This window comes from Simochromis diagramma, unplaced genomic scaffold (assembly GCF_900408965.1).
Source record: "Simochromis diagramma unplaced genomic scaffold, fSimDia1.1 OVJJ01000371.1, whole genome shotgun sequence".
Taxonomy (NCBI): domain Eukaryota; kingdom Metazoa; phylum Chordata; class Actinopteri; order Cichliformes; family Cichlidae; genus Simochromis; species Simochromis diagramma.
Window position 1 is genome coordinate 1,094,596 of NW_024386920.1, and position 23,207 is coordinate 1,117,802.

A 23,207-nucleotide genomic window follows, 5' to 3' on the forward strand; every position below is an offset into this window, starting at 1 on the left:
CTGAATTTTTTTTTTGTATTGACCAGTGGATACAAAATTATGAGAAACAGACACTGAAAAAAAATCTAAATTAGTTTACTCACATAGTTTTATGCTTATGATTATTCTACATACTGAGTCAGACTGATCCATTTTCCACAACGGGCCTTCCATACAAACAAACCCACATGGGCATAGCTGTGCAAATGCAGATAAACAAATCCCTAAATTAAAGATACACAATTTATATGAGTGAGTGAGTGCAATATACATATATAAACACACCGATCAGGCTTAACTTTATGACCACTGGCAGGTTAAATGAATAACACTGATTATCTTTTCATCTTGGCTATCAGGTGATAGCGAGTGAGGTATATAAGGAACCAGGCGAGCAAGCAGGAAAGATTAGTATTTGAGCGAGTTTGACATGGGCCGAAATTTGATGGTTTGTAGGGTGTTCCTGGTCAAAGTGGTCAAAGGAAGAAACAGCAGCCAGTCTGCAGCCAATCCTCACTGATGCACAGGGTGAGTGAAGGCTGGCCCGTGTAGCTGAACGTGTCAGTGCATCACAGGTTGTTGTGTACAGGGCTGCATGGTCACATACCAGTCAGGATACTGGATCCTGTCCACAATGGGCACGTGAGCTGGACTGGACAGAACCGGACTACCAAGCAATGGAAGAAAGTAGCCTGCTTGGACAAATCATGTTTCCGAAATGTTACTTTGACATGTACCACCAGCTAAGCATTGTTGACCACATACACCCTTTCATGGAAACAGTATACCCCGATGGCTGTGACCTCTTTCAGCAGGACAATGCTCCCAGCCACAAATCAGAAATGTCTCAAGAATGGTTTGAGGTATTGATTGGACTACGAATTCCTCAGATCTCAGCCCAATATTTATATGTATTTATTTGAAGATGGTTTAACTTGATTGGATACTATTTTTCTTCTTTGTACTACCCTTTTTTCACCATTTCATCTGCAATAGACTCCGGCCCAGCTGTGAGGCTAGTTGGATAAGCTTGAAGGAACGATTGGATGTGATAAATGATGCCCTAGACTCCATCATTCACTCAAACAAATGATGGCTTAAAAAGGAACATTTTTCCACCTTTTTACACATCTACTTGTTCACTTGCACTTACCCCTGCATCAAATCTCTTTGACAAAACACAGCTGTGGGGTGATGATTGTGCGTGCTTTCGTCTTCTGCTTATCTGGGAATATTCCAGCTGATCAAAGACCTGAACTTCAAGCCTTAAGAAACTGTGGCAGATTAAAACCTTGAAAATGACTTGGGACCGAAAATTCAAGTAAAATACAATCTCTTCTGTCTTTAGGCAAGGAAATATCACTCGCACGCCAACAGCTTCTGGGGGTGTTCTTGTCATAATAAGATTCGACTAAAAAGAGCTTTTTGTTTTTTACAGCAAAAGATTGACAGCGGAGAGCAAGGATTACGCTGCGACATTCTTTACTTTCATCCTCTGGCAAACAACTTCCTCTTCTGAACTCTTTCTAACCTTATCAGCGTGTTATTACTTCAGCTCTCCTCTTTAAACAAGGAGCCCTCCGGATCAAACCCGTCCCCTGACTCATCCAGGCTCTCCCTCTTGTATTTACATCGCAATAAAACAGCAAAAGTCAGGGGGTGACTTAGGCCTTTCTATAAAACCCTTCTCCCAACATCTTAGGGAAGAATAGACGCTAGGACGTTCTTGTGAGCTCTTTAATTACAGTACTGTGGCTTGGCAAACAATGTGCCATAGGAGGAGGGTGAGGAGGAGGATGAGGAGGAGGAGGCATGGTCGTGCTGGGAGCTGCGAGGTTGATAATGTTCCTGTGTTGCTGTTGCCTTTAGGGCGTATCTGGGTGGAAGTACAAGACAGTGTGCATGAACCTGGTACAGCTCAAACACCAAGCCTAACAGAGCGTGGAGAACAGGATGAAACACTACGTATTATTGATGCATGGGTAGAAATAACAGCTTGCATGTGCATGCACTGCAGGTTCGCGGGTGTGTGAGAAAGTGAGGAAAATGTGTACGAGCTCTACCTGAGCATATGTGTGGGCTAGTTTGATAAGGCTCTGGGGAAAAGGGCACATGAGGCAGCTCAACAATCAGCAAGTGCCTGAGGGCTATTAATCAGTCTCATTAAGACAGGGATGGGTAAGAGTGTGTGTCTTGTGTGTCTTGTGATAATCACCTATTGACTGCTGCCTCCAGCTTATCAATCGCTCAAATGTGGCGTACTCGCAGCAGCCAAAAGTTTCATCGAGACTCACCGAGTCTGGGAGGAATGCAAAAGTTTTATCTTGTTACGTCTGCTCATTTGCAAGCCTGAGGCATAAAACCACCTTTGCCCTCCAACCTGACGCAATCTATTCGGTTTCTTAAGTTACCCATGAATTATTGCCTCATTTAAAGACATAATCGGATGAACTAAGCTTTGGCAAAAGTTCAGTAAGATCAACACATTCTCATTCCTAACTTATCTTCATTTAACACACTGAGTGCATATTTAATGTTAGTTTGCAATGTGCAGGGTAGTCCTCCAGAATACTGTCTCGCTAGATGAGGAAGTATAAAAAACAAAATCACGTCCACGTTAGGAGGGATGGCAGCAACTTTGACTTTTAGTTTTCAGCCAGTGTTTCGGGTAGGTTCAATCAAAACGACTTGATTAGGTTTAATAAAAGCTTATGATTAAAATAGGAACAGATTAAAAGTCAAATACTGCTCCTACAGTAAGTTTAAGAACGGTTTCTGTAAAGTACAAACCTCGGACGGTACCTGTAACTTGTCTCATGATGTTTTTGGCATTTTTTGTTGTGTTAAGCTTCAGAATGATTCGGCTTTGTTTTGCTTGTTAAATTAAGGGTACGTGTGTAAAATCTCACCACTAGATGTCAGATTGCAGTCAACTGAATTCTTACTCCTCCTACTTCAAGTGCACAATGCTAGCTATGGTGGCCGCTGTAGGTGTCCACGTCTCGTCACCCTGGAAATGGCTGTAAAACTGACTGACTAATATGGGAGTTTGATATCAGTCAATGATTTGTTGAAGCTCACTTCTGTCCCATGACACCTATACTGAGGCGAGTTGTTGAGGATATCCTGAACTTTTCTGTCAATGCTGCTGTTAGCAGCTATTAGCCGGCAAGTCGATCTAACCCTGTTGGACTCGGGCTCTTTGACTACATCCTCTCATCATATGAGAGTTTATTCACAAATTGTTTTTCAGAGCCGGCACATTAGCTGGCATAATGTTAGCTTATAACTACCTGTTGTTGTTCTCACTTCTCTGGAGAAGTTGTAATTACAACAATACTGGGAATTAATAATTATGTTTATGCGCATTTAAGGTTAAGTGGCTTAATTCCAGGTTAATAAGAATCAGTGTATATTTATGTGTACAACATTGTGTTTGTCTATTAAATAACCTTAAATTCTATTCACAGTACCTTTACATTTATTATGATATTATCAAAATGTCTGTGTCCATTTGTGACATAAAATAGGGCTAATACATGACTTTGGGTCACCTGGGTTACATCACTGGTCCTAAAAATGCATCTCATAAAGACAAAAAGTATATATGGGGATTCTGATCATAATATCCAGAAACTCAATTGTCCTATGACGCAAACCTTAAATGTATTTGTCTGTCAGTTCCCACACCTTTTTTGTTCCCATACTTTTTAAAACGCGCTTTAAAATGCACGTTTAAATTCATAGTGTCCCGATGGTATCACCACTCGGTATTTTTTCTGACTTCCTCTGCAGCTACAATCACTTTCAAAGGCTATGTAGTACGCCACATGTCTACTACACTGTCATGTATTCATAAACCCAGTGGAGTTCCTCTTTAATCCCAGCAGCTGCTGTTCGGAATTAAGAACTTGCCGATAACCACGGTGGGAAAATTCATTAAAACCAAAACCAAATAAGGAATTACAATTTCAGTTGGCGGGTAAGTCTACTAGGAACTTTGGTAGATGAGAATCCATCATGCTGGATTCCTTTTCTATTCTGAAAATACTGCGTGTTGCATAGTAAAATAAGCGTGAACTAAAGCCTGAGGATAAAAAATGATTTTTTCCCCCTTCCCTGCACAACAATGGCACCTTTACGCCTATAAACACAAGGCAGGAAAAATTACATTTCAGCATTCTAGTTAGTATTCTAGCTTTCAGTGCCTCAAGGTCTGTAACTAAAACCTATTAATGCAGCTCTCTTCAATTTGAATTTTGTAGCAGCTGACTCGAGGATACAACAGTAGCATTTGCTGATAATATATATTTAAATATTAAAGAATGTGGTTATTAAATAGTTACTAGAAGCACCTTTTGCCTTGAATATCTTGAAGAAAGCCGGGGATGCTCCTCTGTCACCCAAGAAAACACTGTATTCTGGACACAAGAGCACCCAGTAACTCCGTTTGAATACTACACAGAGGTATGTCACTGGCTGTCATGTCTGCCTTGATTTAGCCAATGACAGGCTGGTACAAGGTCCCTGCGGACTGGTACTGGACGTGAGGGTAATAGCCAATCAGATGGCAGACAGTGGGTGGTGATATGGTGGTGACACAGTCTGGGATTTTTGTTTTTTTGTTGGCAGCCAGCGGATGGAGCCTGCGAAATGTATCTGTCACTTCCACTGGCAGGACTGCCATGTTAGCGCATCAATCATTGCCAGAGTGCCGGACGTGGACACCGGCCCAGGAACAATGTGCTCGTTAACGGGAGTGTGAAGATGTGCGTGTGTCTGTGTTTTAGGATGAGCTTCAGCCTTCTGTTCCCATATGGACTCAAGGTAAGACAAAGAAAAAAGTCCAAAAAGACCCGCGAGGGGCTCCGGATAACAACAAGGAGGAATGTGAACTCTTAACAGTTTATACATTTGCTGAGCCAGGTTCAGATGACTTACATTCTTGGCAGCAGTGGACTAATAGCAACAAGAAATTTAAATACAAGGCTGGAGATGGAAAGTTTTTACCATATTAGCAAAAGGTGCTGACCTGTAAGTGCTTGCATATAAGCCATCAGCTGAGGTGTGCAGCCACGTGTCACCTGCAGCTTTAGTTACGTTTACATTTTTGATATATTGAAATATACAACTGACAATTAAAACTAGAGAGTCATCACAGATAGATGGATAGGTAAATAGATCTATTGAGTATGGTGACGCATTTCCCTTGTTCTCCAGTAGCAGAGATATACCATTTCCATTTCAACATAGCAAACTGCAACCCTGTCTACACATTATATACCCATCCATACTAAATAGCAATGACAGTATTGGTGATTTGAAACTTTGCTGGTGCTAAATAAAATACCTTTTCCTACACAACACCTACATTGCATAGAGCTGATGCTCACTGCATTAGAGTAATTGCTGTTAATGTGCCAAATGGCTTTCTTTCAACCTGTGGAGTGGTCAGCTGCTCTACACCTGAGCCCAGAATGCTGGCTAATCACTTAGAAACATGAGCATTTAATGTTCATGCATAAGCAGCTCTTAAGCCCAATTCACACTGGATTTGAATAACCCCAGGTTGATTGCAACATATTCACACCATGTTAACAGATTTACTAAGGAAACTCTCTACATAATGCTAATTGTGAGGCACAGATGGAACAGCGGAAATACACTGGCCTAGATGCATCTCTGTGCACACAGTGGACGAAAGAGAGACACCAGGGAGTTTATTTCCCGCCAAAACTCCTTCTTGAAGCAAATCATGCCACTCGGTCTGCAGGCACTCGTATTTCAGCGGTTGTTTTCAAGCACTAAATTAACTTGAATTTTGGTGGTCACCAGAACACTAAAATTGCAAATATTGAATCAACAGTCAAGTCGACTAAAAATCACAATAGAAAGGTTATTAGTTTGATAGAAGATAATGTTCTTAAAAGCCTTTTTTCCCTCTTGATAGATATTTTTCCCCAACGTAACTTGATACATCTCTCTTTTGTCTCTGAGAGCACTGAATCACCGTTAACTTCATTCATGTAAAGTACTGTCCATAAGTCTTAAGTCACCCAGTATTTCTTTGTGTTTCATTAGGCAAGTGGGAAAAAGATTAATTTACTGAAATGCCCGAGTTTGTACAACACAAGAGTTTGTAAGTCAATATTTAGTATGACCATCTTTGTAGCTCAACACAGCCTGAACTCTCTGATACAAGTTTTCGTTCAATTTCTTTAAGTAGACTTCAGGAAGTTCTCCGGGCTTCCTGAAGCTTTTGAACAATGGCTTCTTGACAGCCACCCTTCTACTGAGACCATTTCTGATGACGCCCCACCGAACAGTAGGTGGCTCAACTGAAGTCCCATTTGCATCTCTGAGATCCTGTGTCAGGTCTTTGATGGATTTGTTCATATTTCTTATGGAAATGACTTTCAGATATCATTCATCTTTTATAGATAGTTTTTGCCACTTCTTCTTTTGTGCCCCAGAAAAAGAAGGGCAATTTCCTCAAATTTCTAAAAACACACTATATTCTATGCTGAGATATACTGTACCAAGTTTTCAGCTAATAGCTCTTTGGGAATCACCTTGTTGGTGCAAGAACACTATTTCATGCTTGTCCAACTGTGTTATCCTTGGCATTTTTCATAGATTCAGCTAAAGAAATGGGAACAAATTGTGTTGCTTCTAGCAACAAAGTGCCTGCAGATGCTATTTAAAATGGGTTCGCTGCTAAGTTGTTTATTATGTATAGACACAAAAATGATTCATCCCTTAAGTAAGGTGCCATTTTATACTTTAGTGATTCTTAGGCAACTGTTAAGTGACTTAAAAATATAATAAAATAATTGCCTGCCAATAAGTCAAATATACCACTTGTCCCTCCTCCCAAATAAGGTAGTAAAATCAGAACAAAATATCAGATACCATATTTAGACAAGATATTTGGTGTTGGTGTCTGCTTTGGTGTTAATGAAATTAGCACCAATCCCCAAAACATGAATGATTTCACAGGTTAAGGCAAATTACATTTTTTCCCTCTTCATCTTTTCTGACTGCTTTTTTTTTTTTTTTTTTTACTAATTTTGCATGTGGCTATGGTCACTGTCACTACTGGTAACATGAGGAGATACTGGGAGCCTGCAGAGGTTGCATAGGTAGTCCAACTCGTCCAGGGTGTTATCTCAATACATGCTATTGGCAGGTTTCCTATGTTTCCCAGCACAGTCTCAATAGCATGAAAAATATTCCAGGAGAGACACAGTTACTCTAGGAGAGCTGGACAAGTCCTTAACCCATCAGCAGGACTGGTATCTATTCTTTTGTAGAGCACTACAAAAATGTTCTCCAGCAGGTCATTGGTGTAAACAATCAGAAAAAGACTTCAAGAGGGTGGCTCGAGGGCCCTACATTCTCTAGTGGGACCTTTGCTTGCTGTTCGTCATCATATATCCTGATTGGCATTCGTGATAGAATATCAGAATTAGCAGGTCCACGTGTTGGACCTGTCACATCTGCTTACCCGGAGCACATGTGACAGACGTGAAAGGGTCTGGAGAAGCCATGAACAACATTATGCTGCCTGTAACGTTAGTCACAGTGAGCAGTTTGGTGGTAGGTCAGTGATGGTCTGCCATTAGATATCAGAATAAAATCCCTGCACCAACTGTCAGGTCTGATGCTAGGGCAGTGGGTCCTGGCTTCCTCCTGGTTCATGACTGTACTCATCCTCATGTGGCAAGAGTACGCAGGCAGCTCCTGGAGGATGAAGGAACTGATACCTTTAACCTGTCCCACGCTCTCCTGACCTAAATCTAAGAGAACACTCCTGAGACATTATCCAGTCCATCTGAAGCCACCAAGCTGCACTTTAAACTATCCACGAACTCAGTGATGCCCTGGTCCAGATCTGGGGGGTTCCCCCAGAACGTCATCTCGTTAGGAACATTTCCCAACATTGCCAGGCATTCAAACAAGCAGGTGGTAGCCATACAAACTACTGAGTACTATTTTCAGTTGATGCAATGAAATTCCAGCAGAACTGACCGGCCTGCTTCATCATATTTGCGCTTTGATTTTCAGGGTGTCTTTGACTTCAGCCTTAACGATAATACCAATCTCCATCAAACAGTTTGGTATCCTTTCACTCCTAACACCTTACCCAGGCTGTATAAGTATTGATATCCAGCATGATCTGATGACTTTTCTAAGTGTTTCTTTAATATGCTTGAGCACTGTATATCAATAATAAATTATATAATTAATTATGTGGACAGAGCTGCTTTTGCATGTATGACTCAAAGCCACATCACCTCTTTTAAAATGTGGCAAATGCGCCAATTAGGCAAGTCAAATTCTTTTATCAACTTGGTGAACTTTCAAATGTCAAACTGCAGCTTTGGCCTTTGTATCACTGTAAACTAATGAAACAGGGGAAAAACAGAAATGGGAAAAAGCCTCATACTCTAAAACCTCTCTATCATCTAGGACATGAATGGCCAACATTGAAAAACTGGAGAACCCACGTGTTCAGATTCAATTCAGTTTACCTCCAAATAGCCCGAGCTACACAACAAACATCCCCACCCAGAGTCATGATGAATGCTGCAAGTTTCTCCACAGGATCTGATTAGACAGCAAAAAAGCTAAAACGGGGGCAGAAGACAGATAGAAGCCACACCAAAGGCATCCCCCCCACCACCCGCCCCATCACTACCACCAGTACAAATCTACCCAATGACATTTTCCCCACAGGGCCAGAGTCAGACCAAATCATCCGCACATGAATGCCACTATTAGTTCCATGATTAGGGTGAGGGATGGTTGGATGCCTAATGAGCGAGTCAGTGTGAGTAACTGTGCACTCTCTTAGTGTGTGTGTGTTGCATATGAGGGGTAATGAGCAAGGGTGAACCCCCCGCAATGGCTTTGATTGACAAGAGAGTGAGATTATACAAGGGGCTTAAGAGTGTCATCGGCTGGGGGAATGGGTGAGGAAGGGGGTTGATATCCCATTCATGCACCCACATGGGGTAAACACCTGCACGCACATACACTCAAACACATTGCGATGAAATGATTCTGAGAGAAGCCAATGACATAATTAGGATCTGTATCTAAAATGAAAGCATTGCAGGTGCTGATATCAAGTTAAGAAGGAAGGCACCAAGTGGACTGCTGGGGTACTATAGAAATCCTTATGATTTATTTAAACCTTAATGTGTGCACTGGAAATTCAATCTGCACTGATTAAACAGTAATGAAGACCGATGGAATAGAAGGGGAAGGGAACAGGGGGCACTCTTTCTGGGGGAGGGTGTGAGAGTAAGTATGAGATGGGCGAGGATGCGAGACAGGGCGAGTGACTGAGGGATTCGTGGAGGGTAATGAACAAGTGTGACAGTCAGTCTGTGAGTGTCGCTATGAACTACAGTCCTTTAATAGAAGTTGGTGAATTGGAAAATTGCTTATAAATCTGTCAGAGACCAAAACTGTTTGGATGGGGAGAATAGCAAAACACAGAGACGCTGAAGGTGTCCAACCTTGGATCAACTTGCCTCTGACCTACATACCGCCATTGTGGAGGAACTGAACCTGCATGACCAACAATTATAGCAAGCAACATTACAGGCAAATAGACCCAATATAAGATATAAGATAAGATAAAACCATATGGCTAATATCTTTGGCTATCAAGCCTAGTTCATCACGAGAACCAAAATACTGCTTGCTGGCCATTGGGAAGCAAGCAGTATCCATTTTTGGATGTGCCTTTTGATTTCTATTTACAGGACTCCTCAGCATCAGTTCAAATCAGTTTTATTTATTTTACTATAATGTACAGACTCTACTATAATGCAGAGAAAACCCCAACAGTCAGACAACCACCTATGAGCAAACACTTGGCGATGGTAGGAAGGAAAAACTCCCTTTTAACAGGAAGAAACCTGGAAGAATCAGGCTCAGGGAAAGGCAACCATCTGCTGCAACAGCTTAGGGTGAGGGGAGACAGGGTCAGGGCAAAAGGGATACTAATTTTAATGCACAGGATAGTTGTTAGCTGTTTTTCAGCATGCTTCAAGGGGAATCAAGAGAACACAACTGAGTGGTCCAACTTAGTGACTTGATTTTAGCTGTCTGCTAAGCATCAAGTCTGCTAAAACAACTTTAACTTCAACTTTAGCCTCAACAAGATTGAAAGAGGTGAATTAAAAAAAAAATACAAAGATCACTCTTTGCTGTTTTTGCTCTCTTGATTTGAAGCATACTGAAAAACAGCTAATAGCAAACAAGAGCCTAAGGAGTGAATGTAAAAAAAAATACTGCTATGTGGTTATTATAGAGATCAAAACAACCCATGAGCAATTTTTTTGTTGGCATTAGGCTAATTTCTTAGCAGAAGTTAGCCATTTTAACATGAAAGACTGTGGGGATTTAGTCACTCTTGGAGCCAGCCTCAAGTGGCCATTGGCGCTTTTCCATGCCGGCTTCATTTTTCAGCCCTGCAGGTTGGTTGGCTGCTTGGTCAAACTATGATATGGTGTCTGTTGCACACATGGGTTCCTGCTTTTGCATGCAATTTTTTTAAAAAAAAGAAAGAAAGAAAAAAGAAAAATGCCAAGCGCATTTAAAATTGGACCTGACTGTTTTGGCCCAATGAAAGGAGCGATACTGAGAAATCAAAGGAAGCAAAACAATTAGTGTGCTGAATGTGTTTTTGAATGTTTCCATACTGTCTGTGTGATATTTTTGTCAGAGCACAGCCGCTTGAACCTCACAGACTGGAAGATTACCTGTGTTCTCACCCTGCGCTTGCACCGCCACCATCTACTTTTTAATAATAACTGAAATTGGCCTAAAGCTATTCCCAGACTAAAAGTTGGGCAACCTGGCCTGACTTTTAGAAAACAAGGAGAGGAAGCCTAAAATTGCAAAATGATGGAGTGTATGAGGGTCTGGGATGTGGCTCGTGAGCAGAGATCTACACTCACTTGGCACTCGGTTGATGGCTCTCAGCGGCCTCAGCACACGAACTGTCCTCACTGCTGAAAAGCTGACGTTCTGCAGGTTGAGCGAGTACTCCAGCATCCTGGAACATACAGAAAGAATGGAAGCATGTGTGAATAGAGCTGCGGCAAATGCTGTTGCTGTTTCTGCAGGACGTGCTCGATCACGCTGGGAATTAAAACAGAAAAATGGGAAAACATTATTATGTAGCCAATTATATTTTGCATGTATTAAACACTTCCCACCCCTCACAGGGCAAGTGGTGATTAATCATCGTAAGGTTCTGAACCACATTTACATTCTTGCTTTTAGACATGGCTGCAATGCATGTGTTCTGGCAAACAATATGCTTTCATTCCAGCGCTCTGTGGACTGCAACTGAAAGTCCAGAAAAGTTTGAAAAGCGCACACATGCTTACACACTGACACTGAGACACACACACATAGTGCTGTGCCTGTTTGTGCTTGCACATGGAGCAAAGCATCCACGCGATGTTTGCGAGCCTGACAAACACACGGTTATATTTGCATGTACCTTCGCACAATCAGCCTTCAAAGCAGAGAGTGGCATATGCGCATCCCCTTTGAGACGTCAAGAGCGGGTGAATCACTCATCACTGAATGGAGGATATGGCTTCGACAGTACATAAAAGAGCAGCATCAGATCAGTCGGCCTCTTAACCTTGAGACGCCACACACACACTCACATACATGCACGCAGGGGCGCGCACACACACACAGACACACACACACACTCCGGCAGCTCTTTAGAGGCGCTTTTCTGACTGTGATGGGAGGTTAGAAGGACAACACTTAGGGGAGAGACTGTGGAATGCCTGAAAAAACGTTTTTCTTGTTTTTTGATCAGTGTTTATCGTTATCCCTTCTCACACTCACTGCCTCTGCTTACGTGTGTGTTGGATATGTGTGTGTGAGTGTGTGGACCAGATGCTGAGCACATGTGCTGCTTGAAGGAGCGTGCAGATGAAGGAATTCCCTCCTCGAACTGACTCCAAGTCTGTCTGTCTGACAAATTCGCAACACATGTTGGAGAGGGTGTGTGTGTGTGTGTGTGTGTGTGTGTGTGTGTGTGTGTGTGTGTGTGTGTGTGTGTGTGTGTGTGTGTGTGTGTGTGTGTGTGCAGCACCTTAAGTGGGAGAAACTCCCTTAATGAACCCATGAATGCCCGTCTTTTACACATTAAGGTGTCCCGGGACAATCCCTTCTTGCTTGTTACACTGGAGCAAAACAAGAATAGCTACTCCTTCCCTCTCTCGTTCTCTCAGACGCACATACACAATCACAAGTATGCATACACAGAGCTGACAGATGGCTTGCAGGCCGGAGAGAGAAGGTAAATGGGTAAACAGTTAACAGAACAGCATGGAGATGCCCTCCCACAAGCAGCAGAGACATGAGGTTAGCGGTATCTTCCAGTCCCCGGAAACAGGAACCTCAACCTGTGTAATATTCAGTAATGGTTGCTATGGACATTCAGTTTACTTTCATGAAACAGTGACTTAGAAAAGAAAGACATTTGAAAGTACAGAACTGAATCAGCGTAAGGACGGCTTTATGACAAAATATTACACATACTATGGTTGATATATAAGACAACATTATAAGAACACTCAACCTATGTTTCAAATCAGCTCATGAAAGTGCCTCATTTGGCTCTTTTGTCAAGTATAGAAAATTTCCTTAAATAATCTCACTTCATACCAGAAAACAGGAAACAGCATACTGTTAGATTATGGGAAATGTAGGTTTTTCCATAATCACATTTTACATTGTGGGCGGCATATAGGGCCCACTTTGATCTTAAATGGGCTGGAGAGGTGATAATGATAAATGTGCAAAGCTACAGAAAAAGTAATGTTAGTTCATTTCCCAGATTGCCTTGGAATTCTAAAATAGTTTTCTTTTATTTTTTTTTACTGCAAGCTCACAATAATTTTCCTGTGATTTAATTTTTTATATGTGAGGTAATTAATTTGGTTTAGTATGAATGGCAAATGAGAACTCATTAAAACTTGAAAATACTCTAAAAAAGTCCAAATCTATATTATCCTTCACATTTCCTGAAGTTGTCTGGACGTATGAGACACCTGGTCTAAAGCAAGAGCAATAAAAAGTATCTGTAAGTAACCCTCACTGTAATATAGACGCACAGGACAATTTCTATACTAAAAAACACTGTACTAATAAAGAGGTTATCTAATACAAGAAATTATACAAATTCTTTAATTAAATCAACAAATATTAGTTTATAAGCACCAAAAGACCAAAGATCAACATATTTCATATTTGGAAGAGAGCATGGATTGCTTTGTTTTTAGCAAACAATAGCTAGCTTGGTTGGCAAGATGTGCTAGAATCAGTGCTAACTTTAACAAAAATAACAGCAAAATTCAAATGTTACTGAAAAAATAAATTGTAAGTCAAATTAAGAGTGGGAATATCACAGCAATCAAAGGAGCTTTAGGTGGTTACGTGTGTTGCTCGTCATGCATCGTTTTGTAGCTGACCATTGATCGTTAGCAGACATTGGAGTCACTAAAGTCATTTACTTTCACAAAGTCTCTTCTTGTGTTGAAATGTCTTTACTGTTTTTCTCTTTATCTACAACAGTTATCCGATCTTTAAGTCTGACGTCATTAGCCATGTCCGGGTTCAAACACCGCTTCAGGTCCCAAAGTCAAACAAACACTGAGAGTTACAAACTGTCTAAATTATTTCATTTTTAACAAAATGATCAGTGTGGCTGCTTTGCCAGGTGTAACAATTAAGTTTAACATCCAGGCATCCATGAAAACAGAATTTAGGAAATTTAACAGCATTAGAAGTTAGCGGGAAGTTAACTCGCTAGTTTCCACCCAAACATAATATACCACGTTCTTACTGAGAGATTTGAGAAAAAATTGAAACATTCAGCTCTGCTATCACTTCCGACATAAATGAAGACAGAAAACTAAACATCAGTAATGTTTGTAGGGTTACTGAAGTTGGGCTAGCTGGTATATAATGATGTGCTACGTGGTGGCTAGCTACACAGCTATGTTAGCATAACATAAACACGGTGAAGCTGAAGTTAACATGAGGGTTCCTGATGGTTAGTGACAAATGCAATCGCATGGCAGGCTGCTGTAAATGGACCACACTTCAGTCAGGAGAACAAACAACTGAGATAATCCACATTACGAAGTTAGCCATTAATAAAGTCTGCATGGGCTGGTCTGTAGTTACAATGTAAGGTTTTAAAAACCAAGCTTTAAAATGAATAGTGGTAATAAAAACCGAGAGAGGCCGACAGTGATCACGTTGTTTTTGATAGGGGGTTGTTCAGATTAAATAGAGCAAAATACAAAGCATTAAACCATGTTAAAAACACAACAGCCTTAATAACACAGACTAGTTTGGACCCGTAAGCAGGGTTCAAACATCATCACTTAAAGACCGGATAATTTCATCTGTTATCATATTTAAGTTGTAGGATATTTCTGTCACATCTAAGATGTAATTCTGCATATACTTCCCTTCCACCAAGGGACTTTTTTTCCTTTAATAGTACCAACTGTTTCTATGATGTTCAAATGACATTAACTGAAATCCTACTGTGTGTAGATGCCCATTCATTTTTTGTTTTCTTAATAAATATGAAAAACAGATATAGATGCATTTCAAAGCATCCTCATTTTCATTTGGTGTGTACAGTATTTTCGTAGTACTGTCCATCCCGCAACCAGACAGCGGCTTACATAAGCACAGCGAGGGCAAAAAAGTGAAAGAATCTCACCAGTAGGAGAACATATAATAAATCCAGCATGATCTCAGTTTTGAGCACTGAGGTCCCTGTGGGAAATTTACGGTATCATCATCAGGATGGGAAAACTTATGTTCAAGCGCCACAGACAAGCTATAAATCCCCCAGAGCAACAAATATTAGGGTAATTTTTTCATCAGACAGATTAACATAAACAAACTTAAAAAGCAGATGATGAATGATGTCTGCTCAAAAATAGACTTTGTAAAAACACTTGCTGCCCCTGATTAGAGCCAGATGACGGTCGATGTGCTCAGTGAAAACTGACCCATCTCCCCTCATCTGGAATGAAGAAACAGCTGAGGAGAAATGGAGTGTATCAAACAAACGATCTCAACTGCAGGAAGTCGTGCGCTGTTTTGTCAGAGTCCGTGCCAGCGTTGATGATGCTGATAGAGGGCAGGGCGACGGGGAGGAGGACGCAGCCTTGGAGGGAGTTTGCATGAGGCAAATTCCAAACTGAAGCAGATCTACGCAAGAGGGTGAAGTGGAGGACGAAAAACACTTCTTCTTCTCTTTTTTGTACTCTGTACACACACTGATACGGCGCCCCTGCATATCTTTATATAGATATATCCTCACAAGGACAAACTTGCAGAAATGTGTAATGAAATTCATGTCATTTAAAATAAAGCCACCAAAGACATAAAGTGTGTATATCATTGCACACACGCACATACACACTTCTGGGCGGGATGCCTCTTGGTTTGTCCTCTCTCTTATCGTAAAGGCTGGACGTGTGTGTGTTTGTGCCTGAAGAGCCAGGCACATGAAGGATGGTACACACGCTTTCCAGCAACGCCACCTTCTTAACGGAGCCTGCACACAAATACACCGGACATAATGCCACCCAGAAAGAACTATAATAGGAAAAAGTATGCGAGGCAGCTCAGGAATGTAGGACACTGTAAAATGTTTAACTAGTGCTGTCCTCACTTAACCTTTATCTGTCGCCCTCTATCTTTCCATCTGTCCATCTTCTGTCCACCTCAGTCAGCGTATCCATCTGTCTGATCACAGCCACTGTACTGTGATCAAATTAAGTAGCCACCAGTCTCACGAATAAGGAGTACTCATAGATGAAGCAAATATAAACAGTAGGGAAGAAATCAATGGCCATTTTTACCATGAAAGTCTGCAGGGATTTACTCGCTCTTGGAGCCAGCCTCGAGTGGCCATTGAAGCATTTCGATCCAGGCTTCGTTTTTCAGCCCTGGAGGTTGCTGCTTTGTGAAACTATATTATGGTGTCTGTTGCACACGTCTTTGCATGCATGCAAAGATTCAAAATTGGGCTTGTCTGTTTTGTCCATTTGTTTCTAATGAAGCAATGTTTAAATATCAAACGATCCATGGTATGCATAAGACATTTTTCAATGTTTTTTTTTCCCATACTGTCTGTTTGATAGTTTTTCAGAAATCAATAGTGCGAGATATGAAAAAGAACCTCGCTACTGTATATTGTTTTATAATTTCCCTGGCCGGCTTTCCAGTGGCGTATTTTTATGCAAATCATGATGGATAGACAGCGAAACGCTGAAAGGAATTGACAAATTTTGATGGAGCCTCCTCGGTTTTCATGCTCGATTTGAGGTTAGGGAGTTTGTTGTATCTGTGAAGGAATTCTGTGATAAATAAGGTTTGAAATAAACTTGCTGAATAACTGATGAGGTTAGCTGGGGAGGATTCAGGCTGCGTAGCACATTGATGAATGACTGGGTATCCAGAAATGGTTTAGGCAAAGTTATCATGACAGTAAAGCATACAGTATGCACACCCACTGCTACACTATCCATTGATCACTGCACAAAGAGAAGCTGATCATGTCTACATTATGTCTGTTATTAGACAAAGCTTTGTAGTGAATTTAAAGTGCACAGAAAGCTCCAGGGCATGTTTAGCCTAGCACAACATAAAGAGTGGCTAATAGAAATGAAATTGCTTTCTAAAGCACTACTGATGTCTCAAATGCATGAATGGAATTTAAACAAATGGGGTCTAGTGACAGTTCTATTACTACATAGTTGCACATTTGAGGGTTAAAACTGAGTGCAATTCTTTTTAATACAAAGCTATTAGCATTGAATGTCAGGGTCAATTTTCCATGCTTGTTTCATCCTGTTTGTGGACTAAGTTGGATATTTTGGAGTCAAAAAATATAGTTTATTTAGCTATGAAGTCACACCCAATATGTAACACCATTTAGGTGATGTTAGATGTTAGTCATTCCTAGATTTTGTGCTTCCTCTCTGTGAAGATGTTAGCTTCTATTAATGCAGTTTTTTTGTTGTTGTTTTTTCACATTAACAGCTGCCTTTTTAGTGAGCGCCAGCATAACATGGTAGCAGCTAAGTTTACCAACTAGCTGGTGAAAATGGTGGAAACATTAATATATTATTTGCTTAAACTGGTGGAGACTTTTTCATTTATGCTAATGCACGGTATGCTAATGCACTGTATGCTAATGCAATGCAACTGCAAGTACAAAGAGTTTACTAATAAACAAGGCAAAGCCAAAATGTGTAAATTGTACCTTGTGCAACGATGGTAGACATAAATGACAAAAACATATATTAAAGTGATGAATCCATAGATAGATTATAGCTTGGCATAAAGCGCAGGAGAAACTGCTACTGGAACAGCGACCTTCCAAAAACGTCAATGCTAAAAGAAGTATCTTTCATTTCAATATTAATCATAGTGAAGCTACTGATCTATAACATTTGGTGCTATAGAATAAAACTGGAATAAACTGAATATGTTTCTTCAGAAAATAATGCATTTGAATCTCATGCATTAACACATTAGCATTCAGCTAATAGTTATTGGCAGTTTTGGTGCAAATTGGTGCTTTGACTTTCTACACCACACTGTGAACTACACTCACCTTGTTTCCAGGAATAGACTACACTTTCCTGTCATAGTCTGTCATGCCATTTCTTTATATATATTACGAAATAACCGTCATCTGTTGCTTCCTCTGATACTCCTTTAGTCACATATTGTTTGCTTTCTATTCGCCTTCACATCAGTGACAGGCAAGCTGTCACCCTAGATGTCCCACAGCAAATGGATTATGACTGATGGATCGCTCTGAGTGTGTGCTTGTGTGAAAAGGCAACATTTGCATTTCAGGCCACTGCATTCATAACAGTGGGTTATGATTCCGATATTGTCATGTAATAGATGGCAACCTGTCGAGGGTGTACCCTCCAGTTCTCCCACGACTCTAACCAGATAAACAGTTAAGAAAATGTATAGCCGTATGGAGTATGATGTTAATGTAAGAGCATGTGGTATCATCAGAAAGAAGTGCAGAGAGGATGACCTGCAGAGAGTGTTTTCATGCTGAATCAGACTGAAAACCTTTCATCGATAACACTTTCTTCCATCAACCCACTCTCCTGCTATCTAACCCAAATGTTAACCAACTTACACTTTACAGTCATGGCTGATGACTGAATATCCCTATTTCTCAGATACTGAGGGAAATCTCCTTTTCTTTTCCCCCTCAAGGTTAGGAGATCTTAGTGAGAGAACTGCTTCAGGATAGGTATTAAATATGTTGGTATGTCTAAATTGGAAGTCTAACTTTTAGACTTTCTGCTAATGGAAATGGGATAGGGCTCACTTTAAAAAGGTAGCATGAATGAATAAATATATTACAAAAAAAACAGTGCTGTGTTTTTACTGTCGCTCTCTCCAAAAACTGTTTTTATTGTTATATTTTTAATTGAAACTGTGCTCACAAACTGTGACAACAACGCCGTCTTGCCTGCATGTAAAACAGCCCAGTTCCGACCTGCTGTTTCCCGATTAAACAAAATCAAAGTGAACAGAGCAATTTTCTTAAGAATTAGTTAATGCCTGAATGTCCTGCCGGGGTTTTTGTCATTATCAAAAAATTACAAGAGTGCTTTTCGTTTTTTTGATCACTGCAGAGCGTCATATCCCGTTGACACCCTCGCCACTTACAGTCCATCAAGACCTTTTTATTTAAACTTAGTGAACATGAAAATGTCACCTGAATGAAGAATCAGGGTTATTCTATGAAACAACATTTGGCTAAACTTTATGAATTCAGTTAATCATGTTGAAAACAGGAGTTGTTTTTGTGCACATTTTCAGGCGATTAAACTAAATGGATAAATGAACATAATTTTAAATGTAGGATTTTTCATCAGTGAAAATACAGTGACTGAAGTAAAGTAAAGTAAAAAAGTAAAGTAAAATTTTATTTATATAGCACCTTTCAAGATAAAAATCACAAAGTGCTTCACAGAAGCTAAAACCTAAAAATAAAAATCAACCAAAAGCAAGTTTAAAAAGATGAGTTTTTAGCTGTTTTTTAAAAGGGACCACGGAGTCCACAGATCTCAGGCTAGAGTCTAGAACCCATGAAAGTAAACAAATGTTGTTTTCTCTCTCTGCATTCATTTATATAAAGTAAAAACTGGAGGATTTGAGCCACTAAGAAAAAGAAACAGTGGTGTGTCAGAATTCTGAGATCAATTTCAGACTTCCGTCTTTTTTCTCAGAATTATTGGGGAAAAAAATCGAAAAGATTCCCCCATTTTCCAACACGTTGTCACTCCCAAAACATAACTTTTTGTACTTGGTGACAAATCATCCGTATATTAGGTTTCCGGGCACCCAACACGTCACTATATTACGAGATTGGAAAAATGAGGAAACATGAGAACCGTTTGGAATGAATCTACACATGCACATTTATTTTACTTAAATCACTTTGGAAAACACTACCTAACGTTATTAAAGTGGTGGTTAGGGTTAGGGATAAGGTTAAGGTTAGGGCTGGAATACATGGCTGGAGCGTCTATTACCGCGGGACTGTCGTTCGACTGGATTTCATCCACAACCCAGCGCGTAGCATAGAAATGTGGAAGGTCACCTTTTGCCTTCCCATGGAACACCTCGGGACATGACAAATCGTCGGTATATTATGAATCCTCGGGAGTGGGGATGGGCTGTTTTTTCCCAGTGGCCCTAATCCTTCCACAGGACTTAGCCATGGAAGAATACTAAAGTGTTCCTAACTTGGTTAAGTGTTGTGAGGCTTTTTTTCCCCGATCTATGGAAATAATTCTGTCATCATGCACTTCAGTTGCTTTCTGTTGTCTGAGATCTTAGTGAGAGAACTGCTTCAGGACAGGTATTAAATATGTTGCTCCTGGACGCTCCAGAGTTGGTATGTCTAAATTAGAAGTTTAACTTTTAGACTTTCTGCTAATGGAAATGGGATAGGGCTCACTTTAAAAAGGTAGCATAAATGAATACATTTATTACAAAAAAACCAGTGCTGTGTTTTTACTGTTGCTCTTTCCAAAAACTGTTTTTTATTGTTATATTTTTAATTGTTGTTTTCTGTTGTCTTTCGTGCCTTTCAGTTGCTGAGCTGGCGAGTACTTTCAGTCTTTTTAAGATTATCAGATTGTTGATTTGGCCCCTCAAACACACACACATACTCTGCACAGATGCATAATGCACAAATTCAGCTCTGCAAATCAACTCCAGCTTTTTTGTCATGAAATAAAAAAGGAACCTGACCTGACCATGAAACTGGTTGTCAGACAATTGCTCATTTACTTTAGAGCCTCTAAATATTGTGAAAAGTCTTTGTATTAAAGCTGAAAATCTGCATTTCACGTATTCATTTGCTTGATCTAAAATCTACCGTGGTGATGCACAAAGGGAAAACTGCAGAAATTATGCATAAAAGCATCTTGTTATCATAATGTGTCTGTCCACAAAGATTTCTATCAAGTAAAACCTATAATTGCAGCACATCCTTTGGTAGACACTATCTTATTAACTTTTTCTTTCCAAAAATGTCATTGGTCTGTCTTTTAAGTTACAGGCACACAAATCCTGCATGTTGATGTCAGCAAATTGTACAGTTTACAATCTAGTTTTTCACGGCACAAAAGAAAAGTGACGAGCTGCAGCTGTAAACTCTTTCAGTTTGAGTACCGTGAAGTCGTGGTGACAAAATCTAAAGAAAATGTTGTTTATGAGTGTTTACCGAGATGAATGTTTTTGTCTTCAAGCAACATATTTGTCCATTCTGACGAGAATAACCAGAATAATTTTTATAACCACAGTAATTATAATCTTTAATACCTCATGGAGCAACTCTCAACAATGCAATGGCACATCTGGTTTCTAATGTTTATTTTAAGCCTGGACTCACTGCACAGACTTAACACACATAAATGATTGCGCTGCTCTTTATATGACACTTTACACTCTGCCTCACTCAAACATGAAGCAATGATTCTGAATAAAAACTGACATACAAACAAATCAAAGGTTTATTTATTCTAATAATTCATCATTAAAGAACATATGGTTGATATAGACTAACTGTATAACAGTCAAGTGAATTTCATTTGAGCAGATTTCATTAAAGTTAACGTTTTGCATTTGATTTATGTAACAAAATTACATGGTAAAGTTACATGTAATCAAATTACTTAAGGGTTGGATTTTAGAGATAAATATTTTATGCCATCTCAAACATGCACTATGCTCTATTTTATTTCTAACCTTTTATTTCTAACCTTTTATTTAGCACATTTAAACAACAGAGCTTGACCCAAAGTGCGCTGGAGGATTTTAAAATAAGCTGTATTTTGTTGTGTTAAACAATTATTGTGCAAAATAAAGATCACACTGATTTAGTGATCATTAAAATGTGTTCAGAATTTGATCATCAATGGTGATTTATCTCATTAATCATGACACATAAGCTGTCTTTATAAAAGTATAGATGTGGGTATTACTGGCCCTGTATTTACTGTGTTGTATTGATGCAGCATCGCACATCAATACAACACACACACCTATGTGCAATTCTAAGCATATTTCGTCTTATATATTCAGTTTAACCTTAAACTTAAATACAAATTTAGCTTCTAGTTTGTTTGTGGATTAAAGAATTACTGGTGCAACCACATCCATGTAGAGAAAACTGAATCACCAGTGCCTCACAGAAAATAACAGAACAAGCATATTCATTCATTTATTAAAACCAGTGTCATTTCATGATAATCACCCTTCTTGGCTGCCAAAGCACAACATCATACTGTAAAACATTCAGCGAGTTCACGGTCAGATTGCTCAAGGCTGTTTAGGAAACTGTTTGTTTTTTTTACTCCTCTCTAAGAGCATTTACCTTCTGTGCACAGAGAGGATTTCCCACAAATGACTAATGAAAGCAGATTTAATTTAGGAACACGAGGTGAAACAACAGAGGCCACAGGATCCTCCTCTCCATTAACACGATGTTACTTTGGCTGATAATACGGGGACAGTCTTGCGACCGGATTTATCCCTACAGTACGAAGCAATAAAACAACTCAACCTTTTTCATCTAGTTCTCTTATCTCCATCCCTCCAGCATCCCTCCCCTTACTCCCATTCTCCTTCCTCTCCCTCCCTCTGACTGATAATCTATGGCCGATCTGCTGACCCACATGTAGTGGGAAAATAATCTAGCTAATGGAGGAGAACCCAGGTGGATAAGGACAGTCAGGACAGGAAAATACAGCAGTCTAGTCCTGATGCTGTTAAGCACAAGCTCATAGAAAGATGGAGGAGGGAGAGTCCGGGAGACCTGCTGCTGGACAGCGAACAGTTTGTTTAATGGCCACTATTGTTCATGGATGCCCTTTCTGTGTCTGCTTTTGCTCTCGAACTGTTATATTACACGAAGAGTGCAACATTCAAATGTGCCTTCTGTGCTATACTGTATAGAAAGTGCTATAATGTAACACAAGTTAAATAAGTTTTATGTGCATCTGGAGGTACAGCTGGTGTTGCTCGACTCGACTTAATCAGTCTTGTGTCTCTGGGTTCATTTAAGCTATAAACGAACATAAATCTGTAGATGATGATTTGTAATTTTAGCTGGATTAGGGAGGTGTGCTGGACTTGTGTTTACCAGAAGTGATGGTTAAATAGATCGTTTGGTTTAAGCGCTGTACATGTAACCTTGCTGTGACTGTAGATGTGCCTTGTCCCCACTACAACTAGCCGGATATGCATATCAATCCACGAAATATGTTACAGGAGTAACACCATAAGTGTACGAGTACCACAAGTACAGCATTTTATACGTTTTACTGTGTCTTGTTTCTAGCAATAGACGCATTAGTTTGAAATATGCACACTGACATTTTTCCAGCTGTCCTGTGCTGCTGTGGGCAACATCTTCAGCTCTGAACCTCAGCTGCTCCTCTCTGCTGCTGCCGCTGCTCCATCTGCAGGCGCCGCTGCCGTCAAATAACTCCTCTATACACAGTGGCTCCTAATCAACCTTATTTGACAATTTCTCAACTTCTTCTGAACTGCAGAAGATTCATGAATTTTACATACTCCAAGTCCCAGCATAC

At 40.1% G+C, this 23,207-nt stretch overlaps 1 protein-coding gene across 14 annotated transcripts in view; it reads right to left on the bottom strand.

The window, feature by feature from the left end:
* The window catches only part of cacna1g (calcium channel, voltage-dependent, T type, alpha 1G subunit), a 309,568-nt gene that overhangs the window by 148,691 nt on the left and 137,670 nt on the right, over positions 1–23,207 (bottom strand). For all 14 annotated transcript variants that reach the window (XM_040036706.1, XM_040036709.1, XM_040036705.1 and 11 more), the window contains exon 5: positions 10,956–11,053. In XM_040036706.1, the coding sequence (XP_039892640.1) occupies positions 10,956–11,053 (98 nt within the window). The remainder of the gene's footprint in view (positions 1–10,955; positions 11,054–23,207) is intronic.